This window comes from Scyliorhinus canicula, chromosome 13 (assembly GCF_902713615.1).
Source record: "Scyliorhinus canicula chromosome 13, sScyCan1.1, whole genome shotgun sequence".
Lineage (NCBI taxonomy): Eukaryota > Metazoa > Chordata > Chondrichthyes > Carcharhiniformes > Scyliorhinidae > Scyliorhinus > Scyliorhinus canicula.
In genome coordinates, this window is record NC_052158.1 from 56639460 (window position 1) to 56657569 (window position 18110).

At 46.0% G+C, this 18110-nt stretch overlaps 1 protein-coding gene across 2 annotated transcripts in view; it reads left to right on the forward strand.

Annotated features, from left to right (window-relative positions):
- LOC119975522 (ephrin type-B receptor 1) overlaps positions 1-18110 on the forward strand; it is a 657403-nt gene that overhangs the window by 412936 nt on the left and 226357 nt on the right. For both annotated transcript variants that reach the window (XM_038815308.1, XM_038815309.1), the window contains exon 4: positions 4180-4335. In XM_038815308.1, coding sequence (XP_038671236.1) covers positions 4180-4335 — 156 coding nt within the window. The remainder of the gene's footprint in view (positions 1-4179; positions 4336-18110) is intronic.

Sequence of the window (18110 nt, forward strand, 5' to 3'; positions counted from 1 at the left end):
CTCCATCTTCCCTCTTATGTCAGCCCCTTCATCCCAGAAATCAACCAAGCGAACCTTCTTGGAACTGCCACCATTGCAATTCAATTTTCCATGATCTCTTGAGTTACTAATCCGGTATCAGAACCACTCTGTTAACCATGTCGTGGTCCCAGTGCTGGACTGGAAAGAAGAGAAGTCACAAACCTGCTTTGTCTGAATAGCTACCATCCATTGATAGCTTGAGATAGCTGGCCTACTTTTACCTTACTGATGACACCCAGTCTTCGTACCTCCGGCACATCACATGGCGGTTCCAGAAAACTGTCACAGCCAAATATTTTTAGGTGAAGGGGATTGTAAATGGCAGTGAAAAGCATCAGCTCACAGTTAATATTGTGTTTGGCGCTGAGGACCCAGATTCGATCCCGGCCCCGGATCACTGTCCATGTGGAGTTTGCACATTCTCTCTGTGTCTGCGTGGGTTTCACAACCCAAAGACGTGCAGGGTAGGTGGGTTAGCCACGATAAATTGCCCCTTAAAAAAAATTGGGTACTTTGAATTTAAAAATATAGATATCGGGGTTAAATCTGAATATTTCACAAAGGACTCTTCCAGCTGTGTGGATGGCATTCTTGCTGGAATTGAAAACTGGCAGTATCTTGATGGGATAATCCACTCTGCCAATTCTAACCATTCACTTGCTCATTGTCCACCAGGTGGGCAACATGATAATTAGCTCCATGTCAGGAATGCAACTTTCAAAAAATCATGGCCGTATAAAGACCCAAGGGGCTTGTTGGTCTAAATCATGGCCGTATAAAGACCCAAGGGGCTTGTTGGTCTAGGATAATGGTGCAGATGCCTGCTTGAGCAGTGTCCCACAGAAGAGAAAACAGGAACTCATGGATTGGTACTTGTGTGGTTGCCAATGAGTGGCCTTGTGATCTCAGCTGGCAAGGAAACAAAGTTCGGTAGATTATATGTTAGGATCTGAGATGTGTTAGGTGTAGAATCAGGTGGACTCTTCAGCTGGTTTCATCACCACAGATCGATAAGGGCAAAAATAAATCCTTGTCCTTTGGTCATTTTCTGGTGGTTCATTGCTAGTTGTACTGCTTGCCAGAACTGATAATCACAGGGTAATATTAATAATAATAATCTTTATTGCCACAAGTAGGCTTACATTAACACTGCAATTAAGTTATTGTGAAAAGCCCCTCGTTGCCACATTCTGGCACCAGTTCGGGTACACTGAGGGATAATTCAGAATGTCCAAATTACCTGACAAGCATGTCTTTTGGGACTTGTGGGAGGAAACCGGTGCGCCCGGAGGAAACCCACGCAATCATGGGGAGACCATACCAACAGTGACCCAAGCTGGGAATCGAACCTGTGACCCTGGCGCTGTAAAGTAACAGTGCTAACCACTGTGCTACCATGCTGCCCATAACAACCTACTGTGGCAGACCAATGAGAAACATTTGTTTGTCTGAGATGCCGAGGAGCACCTGAATCTCTGGGGTAGAGTCAAGAAAATTGGAACTCAACTCATTAGTACAAAACCTCAATTTTGAATAAGCTGAAGACGTCAGAGTTATATTTGTGAAAACAATGGTCCTTTAAACAGTCTCGAATGTAATCTTGTTGCCCAACAAGTGGCAGGAAGTTTTTTTAGTGTTGATGGTTGAGGTTTCTCTTGGGAATGAAGGTTAACACATGCTGCATTAGCCCACTGTGTCCTTTCAGATCCCGATAAACATGCTGTGAAGTTCCAGCTGGCAGCATTTCCTTCTCAAACAGGTGTCAGTTCGAGGGGCAAGCAGATTTTCAGGATGGGAGAAAGCATGCACAGATATTCAAAAAACGTGAGATACAAATGTGAGACAAATAATCAGTGTTCAGAAGGGATTTTTTTTTATTAGTGCAGTAACACTGTCAGTGGCCACAACAGGAGCTGACACATCTGACATATTTATTGCTGGACAGAATGAGAAACTGCTGTTTATTAATTCAAACTGCTGCTTCAAACTATTACGTTGATGGCATGAATGAAAAATGACGAAGGAGTGACTGTAATTTGATCTGTCCACCTGATTCAGTGCAGGCTGGACTGCTCCAGTTCTCAGCCACTGATCACCACCTGACTGCGTTGGCACAGTGACTTGGCAGGTCAGAATGACAGCTACTAGTAATACACTGGACAAATCACTCTATAATATTCAAGGGTAAGGATTCTGATCAAATAAATTCATATCCAAACATTTTAAACACTTGTATTACATTCCTGAAAGTAATATTTGTACACTTAGAAATACCACATAGAAATATATTACAAATGCAAGAAATGTGTTTGTGTGTGTGTTTGTGTGTTTCGGTGGGTATCTATGCATTGGTATATGAGTGTGTATGGGTTTGGGTGTGTGCGTGTGGTTGTTTAGATGGTTTGTGTGGGTAGTTTTGCATGCAAGTGTGTGCGCACGCATGTGCATGTGTATGTTTGTGCATGTGTGTACCTATGTGAATGCATGCATGTGCATGTGTGCGCATGCGAATGCGTGTGTGTTTGCATGTCTGTGCATGTGTGTGTGTGAACAGCATGGTGGCACAGTGGTGAGCACTACTGCCTCGCAGCAACAGGAACTCAGGTTCAATTCCAGCCTTGTGAGGCTGTGTGGAGTTTGAACGCTTTCCCCGTGTCTGCGAGGATTTCTTCACGGTGCTCCAGGTTCTTCCAGCAGTCCAAAGATGTGCAGGTTAGGTAGATAGACGATGTTTATGAACACTTTTGCTTTGGTTGACAGTTCCACACTGCATCAAAAGCAGCTAAGTGCTTTCACTTCCTCTTTTTCACAGCAGGAAGCACTCAGCTGCTTTTGGTGAAGAGTTTAGGTGGTTTGTGTGTGAAAAGTGCAGCACAGGAACAGACCTTCGGCCCTCCAAGCCTACACCTACCATGCTGCCCGTTTAAACTAAAATCTTCTGCACTTCCGGGGTGCGTATCCCTCTATTCCCATCCTATAGATATATTTGTCAAGAAGCCCCTTAAACGTCATTATCGTCCATGTTTCCACCACCTCCTCCGGCAGCGAGTTCCAGCCACCCACTACCCTCTGTGTAAAAAAACTTGCCTCGTTCATCTCCTCAAAACATTTCCCTTCGCACCTTAAACCCCCTAGTAATTGACCCCTCTACCCTGGGAAAAAGTCTCTGACTATCCACTTCGTCTATGCCCCTCATAATTTTGGTCGCCCCTCAAGCTCCGTCGTTCCAGTGAGAACAAACCGAGTTTATTCAACCACGTATATGCAGGTGTGTGTGTGCATGTGTGTATCCTTGTTTATAAACATTGCGGTTAGTATTTGAAGTCGGGGAATGGAGATACACTCAAGCGTGATGGGAAAGATGGATCAACCATCCACCAAGCACCAGTCTCTGGTGTAATATAACTTTCAATCACTGGTTAATGGAATGTATTTCTGTGTGAAGTTGAATGGAAGATTTGCATTTCAAACATGTCAAGGGATCGGATGTCCTTTAAAAAGTACTGGACTTTCAAGGAAGTCTCTGACACTTTTACAGCTTCTAGGCCATTAGTCAGATGCAAATGGGTGATTCCCATCAGTGTGGGGCGTGTATTTCACCCCCGGTGGCAGGGACCCGGATTGGAGCCCGGCACCGATCCCATTTTTCAACCGACACTCCATTCTCTGCCAAATGGGAAAAAGCTACTGGCGTCGGGCCGTGGAGAATCTACCCCTATAATCTACTAAATTCAATGAGGTTGACTGTCTGACGTCTAAGTGAAAGGGCATGAAATCTTTTCCCATCTTCATACTTTTAGCACAATTTTCTTCCGTTGCATTAGCCAATGTGTTAACTTGCGGTAAGATGATGATTGAGGAGTTTGTGCAACCTTTGGTCACCCTAAGGTGTCCAGAAACGTACCACTTGTATATTAAAGGGTGTTGAATTGAGTGCTTGTGGTGGTCTTTGACTGGAGATTTGCCTGTACTCCTATTTACATCGAAGCAGGTTGAAGCTGTGATTTTTCAATTGGAGATTTTCTGTTCGTAGAACTTTGCAAGTTTATAAATACTAGGCGTCTATTTTATCCTTCACTGCCTGGCTCTCTGATAGAGTCAGAAAATGTTTTTTTTTCCACCAGACTAATTTAATTAAATGACTCTCTCTTTTTCCAGCTTGCCATTCTGGAACCTTTAAAGCAACTCAAAACAGTGATCTATGCACCCCTTGCCCTGCCAACAGCAGGTCCTTAACTGAGGCAGCCAGTGTGTGTTCCTGTCGTATCGGATATTACAGAGCCGACTTTGACTTGCCCGAGATGCCTTGTACAAGTGAGTAGAAACTTGACACCACATGTATGGAATGCTGCGATTCCTAATTATGAGTTTGTTGATAGATAGATAGATAGAAAAATACAGCACAGAACAGGCCCTTCGGCCCACGATGTTGCGCCGAGCTTTTGTCCTAGGTTAATCATAGAATTTTGGACAATTTTTCATGGCCAATCGACCCAACCTGCACATCTTTGGACTGTGGGAGGAAACCGGAGTACCCGGAGGAAACCCACGCAGTCACGGAGAGGATGTGCAGACTCCACACAGACAGTGACCCAAGTCGAAATCGAACTTGGGACCCTGGAGCTGTGAAGCAATTGTGCTATCCACAATGCTACCGTGCTGCCCTTAAGAAGTTAACCTACACTCCATTATTCTACCCTAATCCAAGTACCTATCCAATAGCCGCTTGAAGGTCCCTAACTTTTCCGACTCAACTACTACCACAGGCAGTGCATTCCATGCCCCCACTACTCTCTGGGTAAAGAACCTACCTCTGACATCCCCTCTATATCTTCCACCATTTATCTTAAATTTATGTCCCCTTGTAATGGTGTGTTCCACCTGGGGAAAAAGTCTCTGACTGCCTACTCTATCTATTCCCCTGATCATCTTATAAATCTCTATCAAGTCGCCCCTCATCCTTCTCCGCTCTAATGAGAAAAGTCCTAGCACCCTCAACCTTTCCTCGTATGACCTACTCTCCATTCCAGGCAACATCCTGGTAAATCTCCTTTGCACCTTTTCCAAAGCTTCCACATCCTTCCTAAAATGAGGTGACCAGAACTGCACACAGTACTCCAAATGTGGCCTGACCAAGGTTTTGTACAGCTGCATCATCACCTCACGGCTCTTAAATTCAATCCCTCTGCTAATGAACGCTAGCACACCATAGGCCTTCTTCACAGCTCTATCCACTTGAGTGGCAACTTTCAAAGAACTATGAACATAGACCCCAAGATCTCTCTGCTCCTCCACATTGCCAAGAACCCTACCATTAACCCTGTATTCCGCATTCAGATTTGTCCTTCCAAAATGGACAACCTCACACTTGTCAGGGTTAAACTCCATCTGCTACTTCTCAGCCCAGCTCTGCATTCTACCTATGTCTCTTTGAAGCCGACAACAGCCCTCCTCACTATCCACAACTCCACCAATCTTCGTATCATCTGCAAATTTACTGACCCACCCTTCAACTCCCTCATCCAAGTCGTTAATGAAAATCACAAACAGCAGAGGACCCAGAACTGATCCCTGCGGTACGCCACTGATAACTGGGCTCCAGGCTGAATATTTGCCATCCACCACCACTCTCTGTCTTCTATCGGTTAGCCAGTTTGTTATCCAACTGGCCAAATTTCCCACTATCCCATGCCTCCTTACTTTCTGCATAAGCCTACCATGGGGAACCTTATCAAATGCCTTACTAAAATCCATGTACACTACATCCACTGCTTTACCTTCATCCACATGCTTGGTCACCTCCTCAAAGAATTCAATAAGACTTGTAAGGCAAGACCTACCCCTCACAAATCCGTGCTGACTATCCCTAATCAAGCAATGCCTTTCCAGATGCTCATAAATCCTATCCCTCAGTACCCTTTCCATTACTTTGCCTACCACCGAAGTAAGACTAACTGGCCTGTAATTCCCAGGGTTATCCCTATTCCCTTTTTTGAACAGGGGCACGACATTCGCCACTCTCCAATCCTCTGGTACCACCCCTGTTGACAGCGAGGACGAAAAGATCATTGCCAACGGCTCTGCAATTTCATTTCTTGCTTCCCATAGAATCCTTGGATATATCCCGTCAGGCCCGGGGGACTTGTCTATCCTCAAGTTTTTCAAAACGCGCAACACATCTTCCTTCCTGACAAGTATCTCCTCAAGCTTATCAGTCTGCTTCACGCTGTCCTCTCCAGCAATATGGCCCCTCTCGTTTGTAAATACTGAAGAAAAATACTTGTTCAAGACCTCTCCTATCTCTTCAGACTCAATACACAATCTCCCGCTACTGTCCTTAATCGGACCTACCCTCGCTCTAGTCATTCTCATATTTCTCACATATGTGTAAAAGGCCTTGGGGTTTTCCTTGATCCTACCCGCCAAAGATTTTTCATGCCCTCTCTTAGCTCTCCTAATCCCTTTCTTCAGTTCCCTCCTGGCTATCTTGTATCCCTCCAGCGCCCTGTCTGAACCTTGTTTCTTCAGCCTTACATAAGTCTCCTTCTTCCTCTTAACAAGACATTCAACCTCTCTTGTCAACCATGGTTCCCTCACTCGACCATCTCTCCCCTGCCTGACAGGGACATACATATCAAAGACACGCAGTACCTGTTCCTTGAACAAGTTCCACATTTCACTTGTGTCCTTCCCTGACAGCCTATGTTCCCAACTTCTGCACTTCAATTCTTGTCTGACAGCATTGTATTTACCCTTCCCCCAATGATAAACCTTGCGTTGCTCGCACCTATCCCTCTCCATTACTAAAGTGAAAGTCACAGAATTGTGGTCACTACCTCCAAAATGCTCCCCCCACTAACAAATCTATCACCTGCCCTGGTTCATTACCAAGTACTAAATCCAATATGGCCTCCCCTCTGGTCGGACAATCTACATACTGTGTTAGAAAAGCTTCCTGGACACACTGCACAAACACTACCCCATCCAAACTATTTGATCTAAAGAGTTTCCACTCAATGTTTGGGAAGTTGAAGTCGCCCATGACTACTACCCTGTGACTTCTGCACCTTTCCAAAATCTGTTTCCCAATCTGTTCCTCCACATCTCTGCTGCTATTGGGGGGCCTATAGAAAACTCCCAACAAGGTGACTGCTCCTTTCCTATTTCTAACTTCAACCCATATTACCTCAGTAGGCAGATCCCCCTCGAACTGCCTTTCTGCAGCTGTTATACTATCTCTAATTAACAATGCCACTCCCCCACCTCTTTTACCATCCTCCCTAATCTTGTTGAAACATCTATAACCAGGGACCTCCAACAACCATTTCTGCCCCTCTTCTATCCAAGTTTCCGTGATGGCCACCACATCGTAGTCCCAAGTACAGATCCATGCCTTAAGTTCACCCACCTTATTCCTGATGCTTCTTGCATTAAAGTATACACACTTCAACCCATCTCCTTGCCTGCAAGTACTCTCCTTTGTCATTGTTACCTTCCCCACTGCATCACTACGTGCTTTGGCGTCCTGACTATCATCTACCTTAGTTGCTGGACTACAGATCCGGTTCCCATTCCCCTGCCAAATTAGTTTAAACCCTCCCGAAGAGTACTAGAAAACCTCCCCCCCAGGATATTGGTGCCCCTCTGGTTCAGATGCAACCCGTCCTGCTTGTACAGGTCCCACCTTCCCCAGAATGCGCTCCAATTATCCAAATACCTGAAGCCCTCCCTCCTACACCATTCCTGCAGCCACGTGTTCAACTGCACTCTCTCCCTATTCCTAGCCTCGCTATCACGTGGCACCGGCAACAAACCAGAGATGACAACTCTGTCTGTCCTGGCCTTTAACTTCCAGCCTAACTCCCTAAACTTGTTTATTACCTCCACACCCTTTTTCCTACCTACATCATTGGTACCAATGTGCACCACGACTTCTGGCTGCTCACCCTCCCCCTTCAGGATCCTGAAGACACGATCAGAGACATCCCTGGCCCTGGCACCCGGGAGGCAACATACCTTTCGGGAGTCTCGCTCGCGACCACAGAATCTCCTATCTATTTCCCTAACCATTGAATCTCCTATTACTATTGCTTTTCTATGCTCCCCCCTTCCCTTCTGATCCACAGAGCCAGACTCAGTGCCAGAGACCTGGCTGCTGGGGCCTTCCCCCGGTAGGTCATCCCCCCCAACAGCATCCAAAACGGTATACTTGTTTTGAAGGGGAACGGCCACGAGGGACCCCTGCACTGTCTGCCTGTTAGTTTTCTTTCCCCTGACTGTAACCCAGCTACTCTTGTCCAGTACCTTTGGTGTGGCTACCTCCCTGTAACTCTTCTCTATGACCCCCTCTGCCTCCCGGATGATCCGAAGTTCATCCAGCTCCAGCTCCAGTACCTTAACACGGTCTCTGAGGAGCTGGAGTTGGGTGCACTTCCCGCAGGTATAGTCAGCGGGGACACCAGTGGTATCCCTCACCACCCACATCTTACAGGAGGAGCATGCAACTGCCCTAGCCTCCATCTCCTCTTACTTTACAGAATTAGCTGCCCCTTGGACCAACTGGACCTCCGCCCTCCGACTCTACTTCCAGTCAGCTGTACTCTAAACTCCTGGCTCCCTTCACGCTCTTTGATAAATATAGGAAATGAAATGTCAGGAGCACCTTACTCCCTCCTCACCAAACTCTCACTGTAGTACTCAAGAGCTCCAAGGTTCTCTGCCTCTTCATTAAGGATTAGGTTTGTTTGACAAGTAAATGCTATTAAACAAATTCAATGTTTTTCTTTCAAGTCATAATTGATCTAGTGATCTGTTGATTTCTCTGTGCTCAGGATTCCTCAGTGGAAGTGAGGTGGGGGGGAGGGAGGGAGCAATTTCTCCTCATATTTACTCGAGAATCACTCAAGAAAATGGTCCTGTTGTGCTCACACTGTTGTCATTGTGAATTTGGTTCTGTTATCGAACTTAAACAGTTTAAACATCTGACAATACAGTTGCAGAATTGCCCCTTTCAAAAGGGTTGTGCGAGAGAGCATTTTGAACTGTGTAACATTTAGGCATAAAGTTGGTTAGCTCAAGGCCTATCAGTAGGAACAGAAGGGGTAAGTGACTATCACACGTTATTGAGCTATAGGAACTAGAAGCATGGGTAGGTCATTCAGGCCTTCGAGCCTGCTCCACAATTCCAGATGATCATGACTGATCCAGGATCAATGCCAAATTCCCTCTTTCTTCCCATTACCCTTGATGCCATTAAAATCTAAAAATGATCGATCTCTCTCTTGAATACATTCAGTGACTTGGCCTCCACAGCCTTCTGCGGTAGAGAATTCCACAGTTTTACTACCCTTTGAGTGAAGAAATGTTTCCTAATCTCAGTCCTAAATGGTCAACCTGGAGCTGAAACTGTGACCTCTGGTTCTAGATGCCCCACCCACAGAAAACATCCTCCCCACATCTAGTCTGTCCAGCACTTTTAGAATTGTATATGTTTCAATCAGATCTCATCTCATCCTTCTAAATTCTAGTGAATACAAGCCCAATAAACCAATCTCCTCATAGGACAGTCTCACCAACCCTGGTATCGACCGAGTGAATCTCTGCAGCATTCCCTTTATGACAAGTATATGCTTTCTCAGGTAAGTAAAGTAAAGTTGCCATAGTCCCAGATGACCAGAGGCTGCTTTACCCTTTGAGGGGGAGAGCTGACTGGTGGTGATTTAACCTGAGGATCACCACACCTCAGGCGAGGGGTAATGTTGAGAAGGGAGAGTCTTCATGCATGAATAACATCAGTCGTACGGGACCTATCTTAGGTTGGGAGATCAAAAATGCACACAGTACTCCGGGTGTTGCCTCACCAGACCCTGTTCAACTGCAGTAGGATAACTTCTGAACTCAAATCTTCTTGCAATGAAGGCCAACAAACATGAATAGGATGGGTATAGAGGGATACGGCACTCGGAAGTGCTGAGGGGTTGGGTCAAGGGTGGTATCATGACCGGTACAGGCTTGGAGGGCTGAAGGGCCTAGATCAGGGCTTGATCAGGTCTTGATCTACCTGCTTCTCCATTTTAATTGACTGGTGTACATCCACACTTCCCATTATATCACCATTTAAATAATACTCACCCTATCTGTTTTTCACACCAAAGCGTGCCACTTCGCATTTGGCCACTCGGGTGATTCAACAACCATGGCCAGACATCAAGGCCGTTAAATTGCGCCCAATATTTTACCCCCCATCCAATGGGTTTTCATTTTGCCCACTAATCTCTTATGAAGGACCTAATCAAAAGCCTTCTGAAAGTTTAAATGCACTACATCCACTGAACCTCCCTCATCAATTCTTCTGGTTACATCCTCAAAAAACCCCAGTAATTTGTTCAGCATGATTTGCCTTTCATAAACCCACGCTGGCTTTGTCCAATCGCATTAATGCTTTCCAAATGTTCTGTTAGCTGGGCTGGATTCTCAGATTCTGTGGCTATGCCCAGAGGATGCGTCTGGTCTTACGACCGAAATGTCCGGCTGCTCTACCCGGTGGGGGGGCTAGCTGCCGCGCTACGTACAGCCCCCGGCTTCACCTGCCGATCCGGACGCAGAATGGCCAGTTCTGTGGCCGCACATGCATACGGTGGCGATCTGCAGCGGCCGCCCCGTCCAACATTGGACCGGCTGTGTGCGGACCAGGCCTGCCAAATACTGCCCCCCTGTATCCCCCCTTGCCACCCTCGAACTATCCTCCACCAGTCCCCCCAATCCCGCCGAAACCAGCGGAGTGGCTCCCCTCCCCCCCTCCCCCCCCCCAACTGTGGCGGCGTTGGACACAGTCCGCAGCCACCATACCAGGTTCACAAAAGTTGAGAGGATATGTGTCCCACACCTTCGTGAAGTTGGCCCATTGAGGGCAGAGCATCGAGGGAGGGCCACAGATGATGCCCTAAGGCCCTCCCAATGGAGTACGCTATTTTTGAGTGGGCAGAGCATCTGAAAACGGCACCGCCCCCGATTTCGGCGTAAAAAGGGATTCCCCAGCCGAACGCAGTTTCGCTGTCGGCAATCCTGAGAATCCCGCCCAGGTCTTTTCCCATAGATTCCAGCATCTTCTCCGCTACTGATGTCAGGCTAACTGTTTGGTAATTCTCCCTTTTATTTCTTCATCCCTTTTTAAATAGTGGTTTCAGTGTGACTCGTTGGCATCCATGTGTTAAATGAACCTTGTGGCAACATTAATGTGAGCGTGGCGGTGGGTTTGATGTGTTTATGACAAGTTCATGCTCTAATTGGCAGATAACAATAAGTGAAACACGCCCCTCACTCCAACAAATCAATGATCCTAATTTCAAGAGTTCGCTGATGCAGCCCACAGTAGTATGTTAACATAAAGTGTTCATACTCTCCATGTATAGTGGCTCCTGATGATAAAACCTGTGTCCTGCTGAGCCACATGATCCAGCAATGTACCAGGATAGATCGCTGGTCCCTCAAGATTTAGCTGACCTCAGCTGCGTTGTGTCCAAGTATTTTCTCAGATGAAGATTTTAGGTAGGATTCTCTGGCCTCCCAGTCGCATGCTTCTCGCCGGCGGAAGGCGGAGCGCCGTTTGCTGGTGGCGGGTTCCCGCTGCTGTCAATGGAAATTCCCTTTGAAGCCACACCACACTGCTGTGAAACCCACGGGCTGGGTTGCGCTGCCAGTAAGACCAGAGAATGCTACCACCAGTGAGCGGACAGAGAATTCCATCCTTCATCTCTGATCTGATGATTGTCCTTGTCTTTTCATTTATGTGTGCATGTATACAGGTGTGTAAGCTTTTGTGTATATGTATGTGAAGTTAGTGTGTGCATATGTGCATGATTTTCTCTCATGCATGTGTCCGTCAACACCTAATATGACTTCATAAAAAGCCAATGTCTTCCAAATCTAATTGAACTTTGTGAAAAGTCACAAAAATGGTGGGTGGGAAAGCACAGTACCTACTTAACCTTACAAAAAGCTTTTAATCAAGTGCAACTCAAGATGCTTCACTAAAAGATGAAAACATCTGTAATATTGATAATATATTAGAACCATAGAAAAGTAACAGCACAGAAGGAGGCCATTCTGCCCATCTTGTCCATGCCAACCTGAGGACTCCCAGATGTCTTTTCTAATCTCACCTTCCTGCATCCAAGCCATAGCCTTGTATCTTACAGCACTTAAGGTGCAGATCCAGGTACTCTTTAAAAGAGTTTAGGGTATCTGCCTCCACCATCAACTTAGGCAGCGAATTCCAGAAATCCACTACCCTCTGCTTAAAGAATTCTTCCTCATGTCACCTCTACACCTTCTGCCGCTCATCTTGAATCTATGACCCTGGATCTAGAATTCTTCACCAAGGGAAACAATTTTATTCTGTCCACTCTATCTCTTCCCCTCTTTATTTTGTACACCTAAATCAAGTCACCCCTCAGCCTTATTTGTTCCATGGAAAATAACCCCTACAGGCGGCACGGTAGCACAGTGGTTAGCGCAGTTGCTTCACAGGTCCAGGGTCCCAGGTTCGATTCCTGGCTTGGGTCACTGACTGTGTGGAGTCTGCAAGTTCTCCGCTTGTCTGTGTGGGTTTCTTCCAGGTACTCCGGTTTCCTCCCACAGTCGAAAGACATGCGGGTTAGGTGGATTGGCCATGCTAAATTGCCCTTAGGTGAGGTGGGTTTGCTGGGTTAGTGTGGATAGTATGGAGGTGTGGGCTTAATTAGGGTGCTCTTTCCAAGAACCAGTGCAGACACGAAGGGCCGAATGGCCTCCTTCTGCATTGTACATTCTATAATTCTATGAACCTGTCCAATCTCTCCTTGTAGCCACACTTTTCCAGCCTTGGCAACATTCTTGACAACCACCTCTGCACTTTCTCCAGGGTAATTACATCTTTTCTGTACACATGACCAGAATTGCACACAATACTTCAGTTGTGGCCTCACCAGTGATTTATACAATTGCAACATTATATCCTTATGTTTATATTCTATACCTCTGCCAATGAAGGAGGACATTCCACATGCTTTCTTAACAACCTTGTCTACTTGAACTACTGCCTTTAGGAACCTGTGTACTTGTATGGCAAGATCTCTCACCATCTATCCCCTTACTATATTCCCATTTTTTCCCATAAGGAGTCAACAGTACTCCTTATGACTGACCTCTCTAAATGCATGACCTCACACTTATCTGTGTTAATACACTTCTTGCACTTTAATATCGCCCACTCTACCAAACCATCTGTGTCGTTTTGCAGATTATTGTTATCCTCTGCACTGTCCACTACTCGGCCAATCTTTGTGTTGAATTCTAAACTGGATGGGGAAGAGACATTAGTCAGAAAGTCATTCTGGAAAGATTTGGATCTGTTTGGTGTTGGTGGTGTCTTGCAGAGTTCAGTCTTGGGACCTTAACTATTTTTATTTCTAACCTTAATGATCTAGATGTAAGTTTTGGGGCATAATCTTCAAAAGGTCAAAAGAAGATCGGTGACAGAGGTATGACTGTGGACAATGTCCATTGGAATCAGGCAAATTTTAATGTGTTGGGAGATTGGGCTGTTTAGTTGCTGTTTACTTGGGATAAGTGCAGGATTATACCAGTAGGTAGGGTGAATACTCAGCAAGTACCCACATTTCAGGGAGAAGCATTAAAGAAAGTGGAGAATGAAATAGATCTCATGCATGGATCTCTAACGATACATGACCATGCCATAATAGTTCAAGCAAATAGCTTGTTAGGAGAAAGTATAGAACAAGGCTTAGATAGGTTAACTGGTCAAGTCTCACTTGGAATATCCACATGGTGGATAATATTAAGGCTTTGGAAGAGGTTGAAGAGGAAGCCAGTCGGCTAATCCCAAAGTAAGTCACCTTGTATAAACAGAAGCTAAAATAATTGGCACTCGACACTACAGAGAAGAATAGTTTAGAGGTAGATTGATTGAGGTTTTTAATGATGAAGGGCCTGTATTCCAGTTCGCAATTTGTTAGAATTAAACAGGTTAGGAAGGACCTGGGGTCACAAAGCAATTGACAGTACGGGTTGAGGCTATTCAGTCCATTGTGTCCACACCAGCAGAATACAAAGCATCCAGCCTAATCATATTTTCCAGCATTTCAATCTGCATATCCAAGTACTTTTTAAATGTTATTGCTTTTTTATAAATGTTTTTGTTGAGATTTTTGTTGTATACAAAAAAGGATAAGCGTGGACGTACATTAGGAGACAAAGGATGAAGAAAAATATGTGCACATCGGTCCGTTTCCATAATTTGCATCAGTTGCTTACATTGTTTACAGTAGTGGTTGTGGTTTCCTGTTTTTCGTTCTCCAGTAATTTGCGCTTCTGGCTGATTCCTATGTTTCCTCCCCCCCCCCCCCCCCCCCCCCCACTTTCCTTCCTTCTCACCCCCCAAGTCGTCTAGCTTGTCTTCTTCCCTCATCTGTTCTTGTATCCTGCTCCAGTTATGTTGGTGTGATGCTGTGCCTCGTGTTTTTTGTTGGGCATGATTAGGTTCCATGTCTCCCTGCTCTTCCCCTGCCTCCCATCCCCATTGCTGTATCATGACTACCCTCTCCTGTTCTTTGGTTTATTGGCTGTTGGCTACGAACAGGTCTTGGAACAACCAAGTGAATGGCTCCCACGTTTTATAGAAGCCCTCCTCCGACCCTTGGGCGGCAAATTTAATTTTCTCCATTTGGAGAAATTCCGACAGGTCGGACAGCCTGTTTGCAGCTTTACGTAGTTCTGCTGACTGTCATAATATGCAGACATGCACTTAATGAGATACAGACAGGCAGCTAATGAGCATAGAGAACAGGACATAACCAATCAGCAGGCAGAACACTTGGGGGTGGTTTCCCACTATAAAAGGCACTCACACTCTGCCTCTTTCCACTAGGGACATCTACAGAGTGAGTCCGGTGTATATATTACGTAACGCATACAGCACGTGGCTAAGAGCTGGTAGTCTGGTTCAGTCAGACAGAGAGATCACACTTAGGTTAGCAGAGAGTCGAACTCACAGAGAACTGTGCTAACTGTGCGACAGGTTCAATAAATCAAGTTGAACTAATTTCAAGGTCTGGAGTCTGTTTCAGCCATAGCTGCATCCAGTTGCAGCCCGTGTTATCTCAGTGTGCTTAACACGATATTGACCACCAGCCAAGAAGGATTCTCCGGCAGACGATTAGCGAGGCAAAGGCAAGGGCGTCAGCCATGCACCCCATGAATAGACCTGGTTGTTTTGACACCCCAAAGACTGACACTTTTTGGCAGGACTCCACCTTGGACATTGCCTCACGGAAGGCTGCCCAGAACCCAGCAAGACCAGAACATGCGGGCATGGTTGGCCAGGCCTCCTTGGGAGCGTTTACATCTGTCCTTCACCTCCAGGAAGAACCTGCTTATTCGGGTTCTGGTTAAGTGGGCTCTGTGTACCACTTTTAGCTGCATGAGGCTTGCGCATGTGGAGGTGGAGTTCACACTGTGTAGTTCTTCACTCCAGAGTCCCTCCTTATTTCACACCCCGTCCTCCTCCCACTTCTCTCGTCTCATCCAGTTGGGTGTTAGCCCCCCTTAACAGTCGCCACAGTTCCCTTTCCTTAGAAACTCCGCATCCAGCAGGTCCTCTAGCAGTGATTGTTGTGGTCGTCTTGGATATGTCCACCATAATTTGTGGTGGGGAATTTGTGTCAGGCCTGTTTAAAACGGTAGCCCCTGCAGCTCTGCCCCTCCCCCTTGGGGGTTCACCAGGAAGTTCTCGCTTTTGCTCAGATTAAGTTTGTCGCCCGAAAAGGCTCGAAAGTCTTTCAAGGATGCCATTGTTCCTTCCACGCTGCTTTACGGGTCTGAGATGTAAAGGAGCAGGTCATCCGCATAGAGCGAGACTCTGTGCTCTCTGTCTCCTCTCTGGATCCCCTTCCAATTCTTTGCCGCACTAAGTGCGATTGCTAGTGGTTCGATCATGAGGGCGAACAACAGTGTCGACAGCGGGCATCCCTGCCTTGTACCTCTGTGCAGTTGGAAGTACTTAGAGCTATTGTAATTTGTCCATATGTTCGCTATTGGAACATTGAACAGGAGTTTCACCCAGGCGGTGAACCCTGTTCCGAGCCCGAACCGCTCCAGTACCTGTATGACATACTTCGATTTGACTCTGTCGAAGGCATTTTCTGCGTCCAGGGTGACAATCACCTCACCACCCTCTGGGTGAAAAATCTTCCCTCAAATCCGCCGTAAACCGACTATACATCAGCATAAATATCTGTCCCCTGGTTATGGATTTCTCAGCCAAGGGATTAGGGCCTTCCCATCCATTCTATCTCAACCTCCATTATTGTAGACACCAGTTAGTTTCCCTCAACCTCCTCTCACAAAGTTAAATTGTGTAAAGGCCCGACCTAGGTTAGATAGCTAAGGTGGTTCCTTCCACCTTAGAAAATAGTAAATCTCTGGGGGGGGGGGGGGGGGGGGGGGGGGGAGAACACCTCAGATAAAAGGTTGGAATTTCCGGGCCAGAGTGATCTCCTGGGCTATACGCTTGCGTAGATAGGTTCCTCAGATATTTCCTTCAATTGTCCCGGGCTTTTAATTATCTTTCCACCTCTCCCAGGAGGTAAGATCCCAGGGAATGTATATTTTGTGATATTTGTGGGTATCACAGTTGTGTGGGACAAGCTGGGTGGACCAGATAGCTTTTACCTGTCTGCAATTCTGTCTCTGTTCCTATATTCCTGCATCAGTCAATATACTCGTGGGTGTGTCAATGTTCCTGTATGCGCAGAATGAAATGAAATTAATGAAAATCGCTTATTGTCACAAGTAGGCTTCAATGAAGTTACTGTGAAAAGCCCCTAGTTGCCACATTCCGGCGCCTGTTCAGGGAGGCTGGTATGGGAATTGAACCGCTGCTGGCCTGCCTTGGTCTGCTTTAAAAGCCAGCTATTTAGCCCAGTGTGCTAAACCAGCCCCTGCTTGTGTATGCATCTAGGTTCATGTGTTTAAGCTCAGGAGTATATAACAGTTGTGGGTGGACAGGTTGAAGGTTATCTGGGATATTCCCCCTCTCTCGCTCTCTCTTGCGTTGGGAGATTCCATCAGTGCTTACTGTCGAGGTTCAAATCTGAAGCTCAACCATTTGGATGAGAACCTGGAGAAATGCGAATGCACTGCCCTCAGAGAAGGATTTGATAGAAATCCGGGACAGAATAGCTTCATCCTTGCATTCTTTGAACACAGCTCAGTGTGTTAGTCTCATGTGCCACACCTCCCTATTTGTGCTATGCAATGTTGCATTGTCTTTAAGCTCATGAGATCGAATTTACACAGTTGGGCCACACATTTGGCAGTGATGTCTCAATTTCTTTCTCTCCATGGATGTGATTTGAGTGATAATGATCCTGTAATGAGTGATGATGATCCTGTAACGGCTTGCAATGGATCTGGTGACTGGTTCAACTGCCGTACAGCTGCCGTGACCCACTGAAGTGTAATAAAGAAAAATATAAATATATCAAAGATGAGAGTACCTCAAGATGCAGAGCGAATTTGATCAATGGCTCACATTTTCCATTCTTCTCATCTTACTCTGCAGTGTTCAATGGGAGGGAATGTGTCAATCCTTGGCTTTTTAAACATTATTAGATGGAATGTGGGTATCGTAGCCCAGGCCAGCATTTGTTACCTAACTCTTTGAACTTTGTTAGGCTAATTAAGAGTCAACCATATAACTGTAGTCTGGAGATAAAGCCCAATCGGACATTAGTGAACCAGATGGATTTTGCAACAATTGATGATAGTTTCACGGTTGCAATTACTAAGACTAGTTTTATATTTCAGATTTATTAACTGAGTTTAAATTTAAATTTTACCAGCTGCTGTGTTGGGATTTGAATCCATGCTCCCAGAGCATTAAGCCAGCCTCGTGACATAACTACTATCCCACCATTTCCCTGTGACACCGGCTCCTGTTCATATCCTGAGTTTTACCTCCATCACAGCTGAATTTGAACTGAAGCACATCCCCCATTCACTACTTTGCTGGGATCTCCGAGTGGACAAAA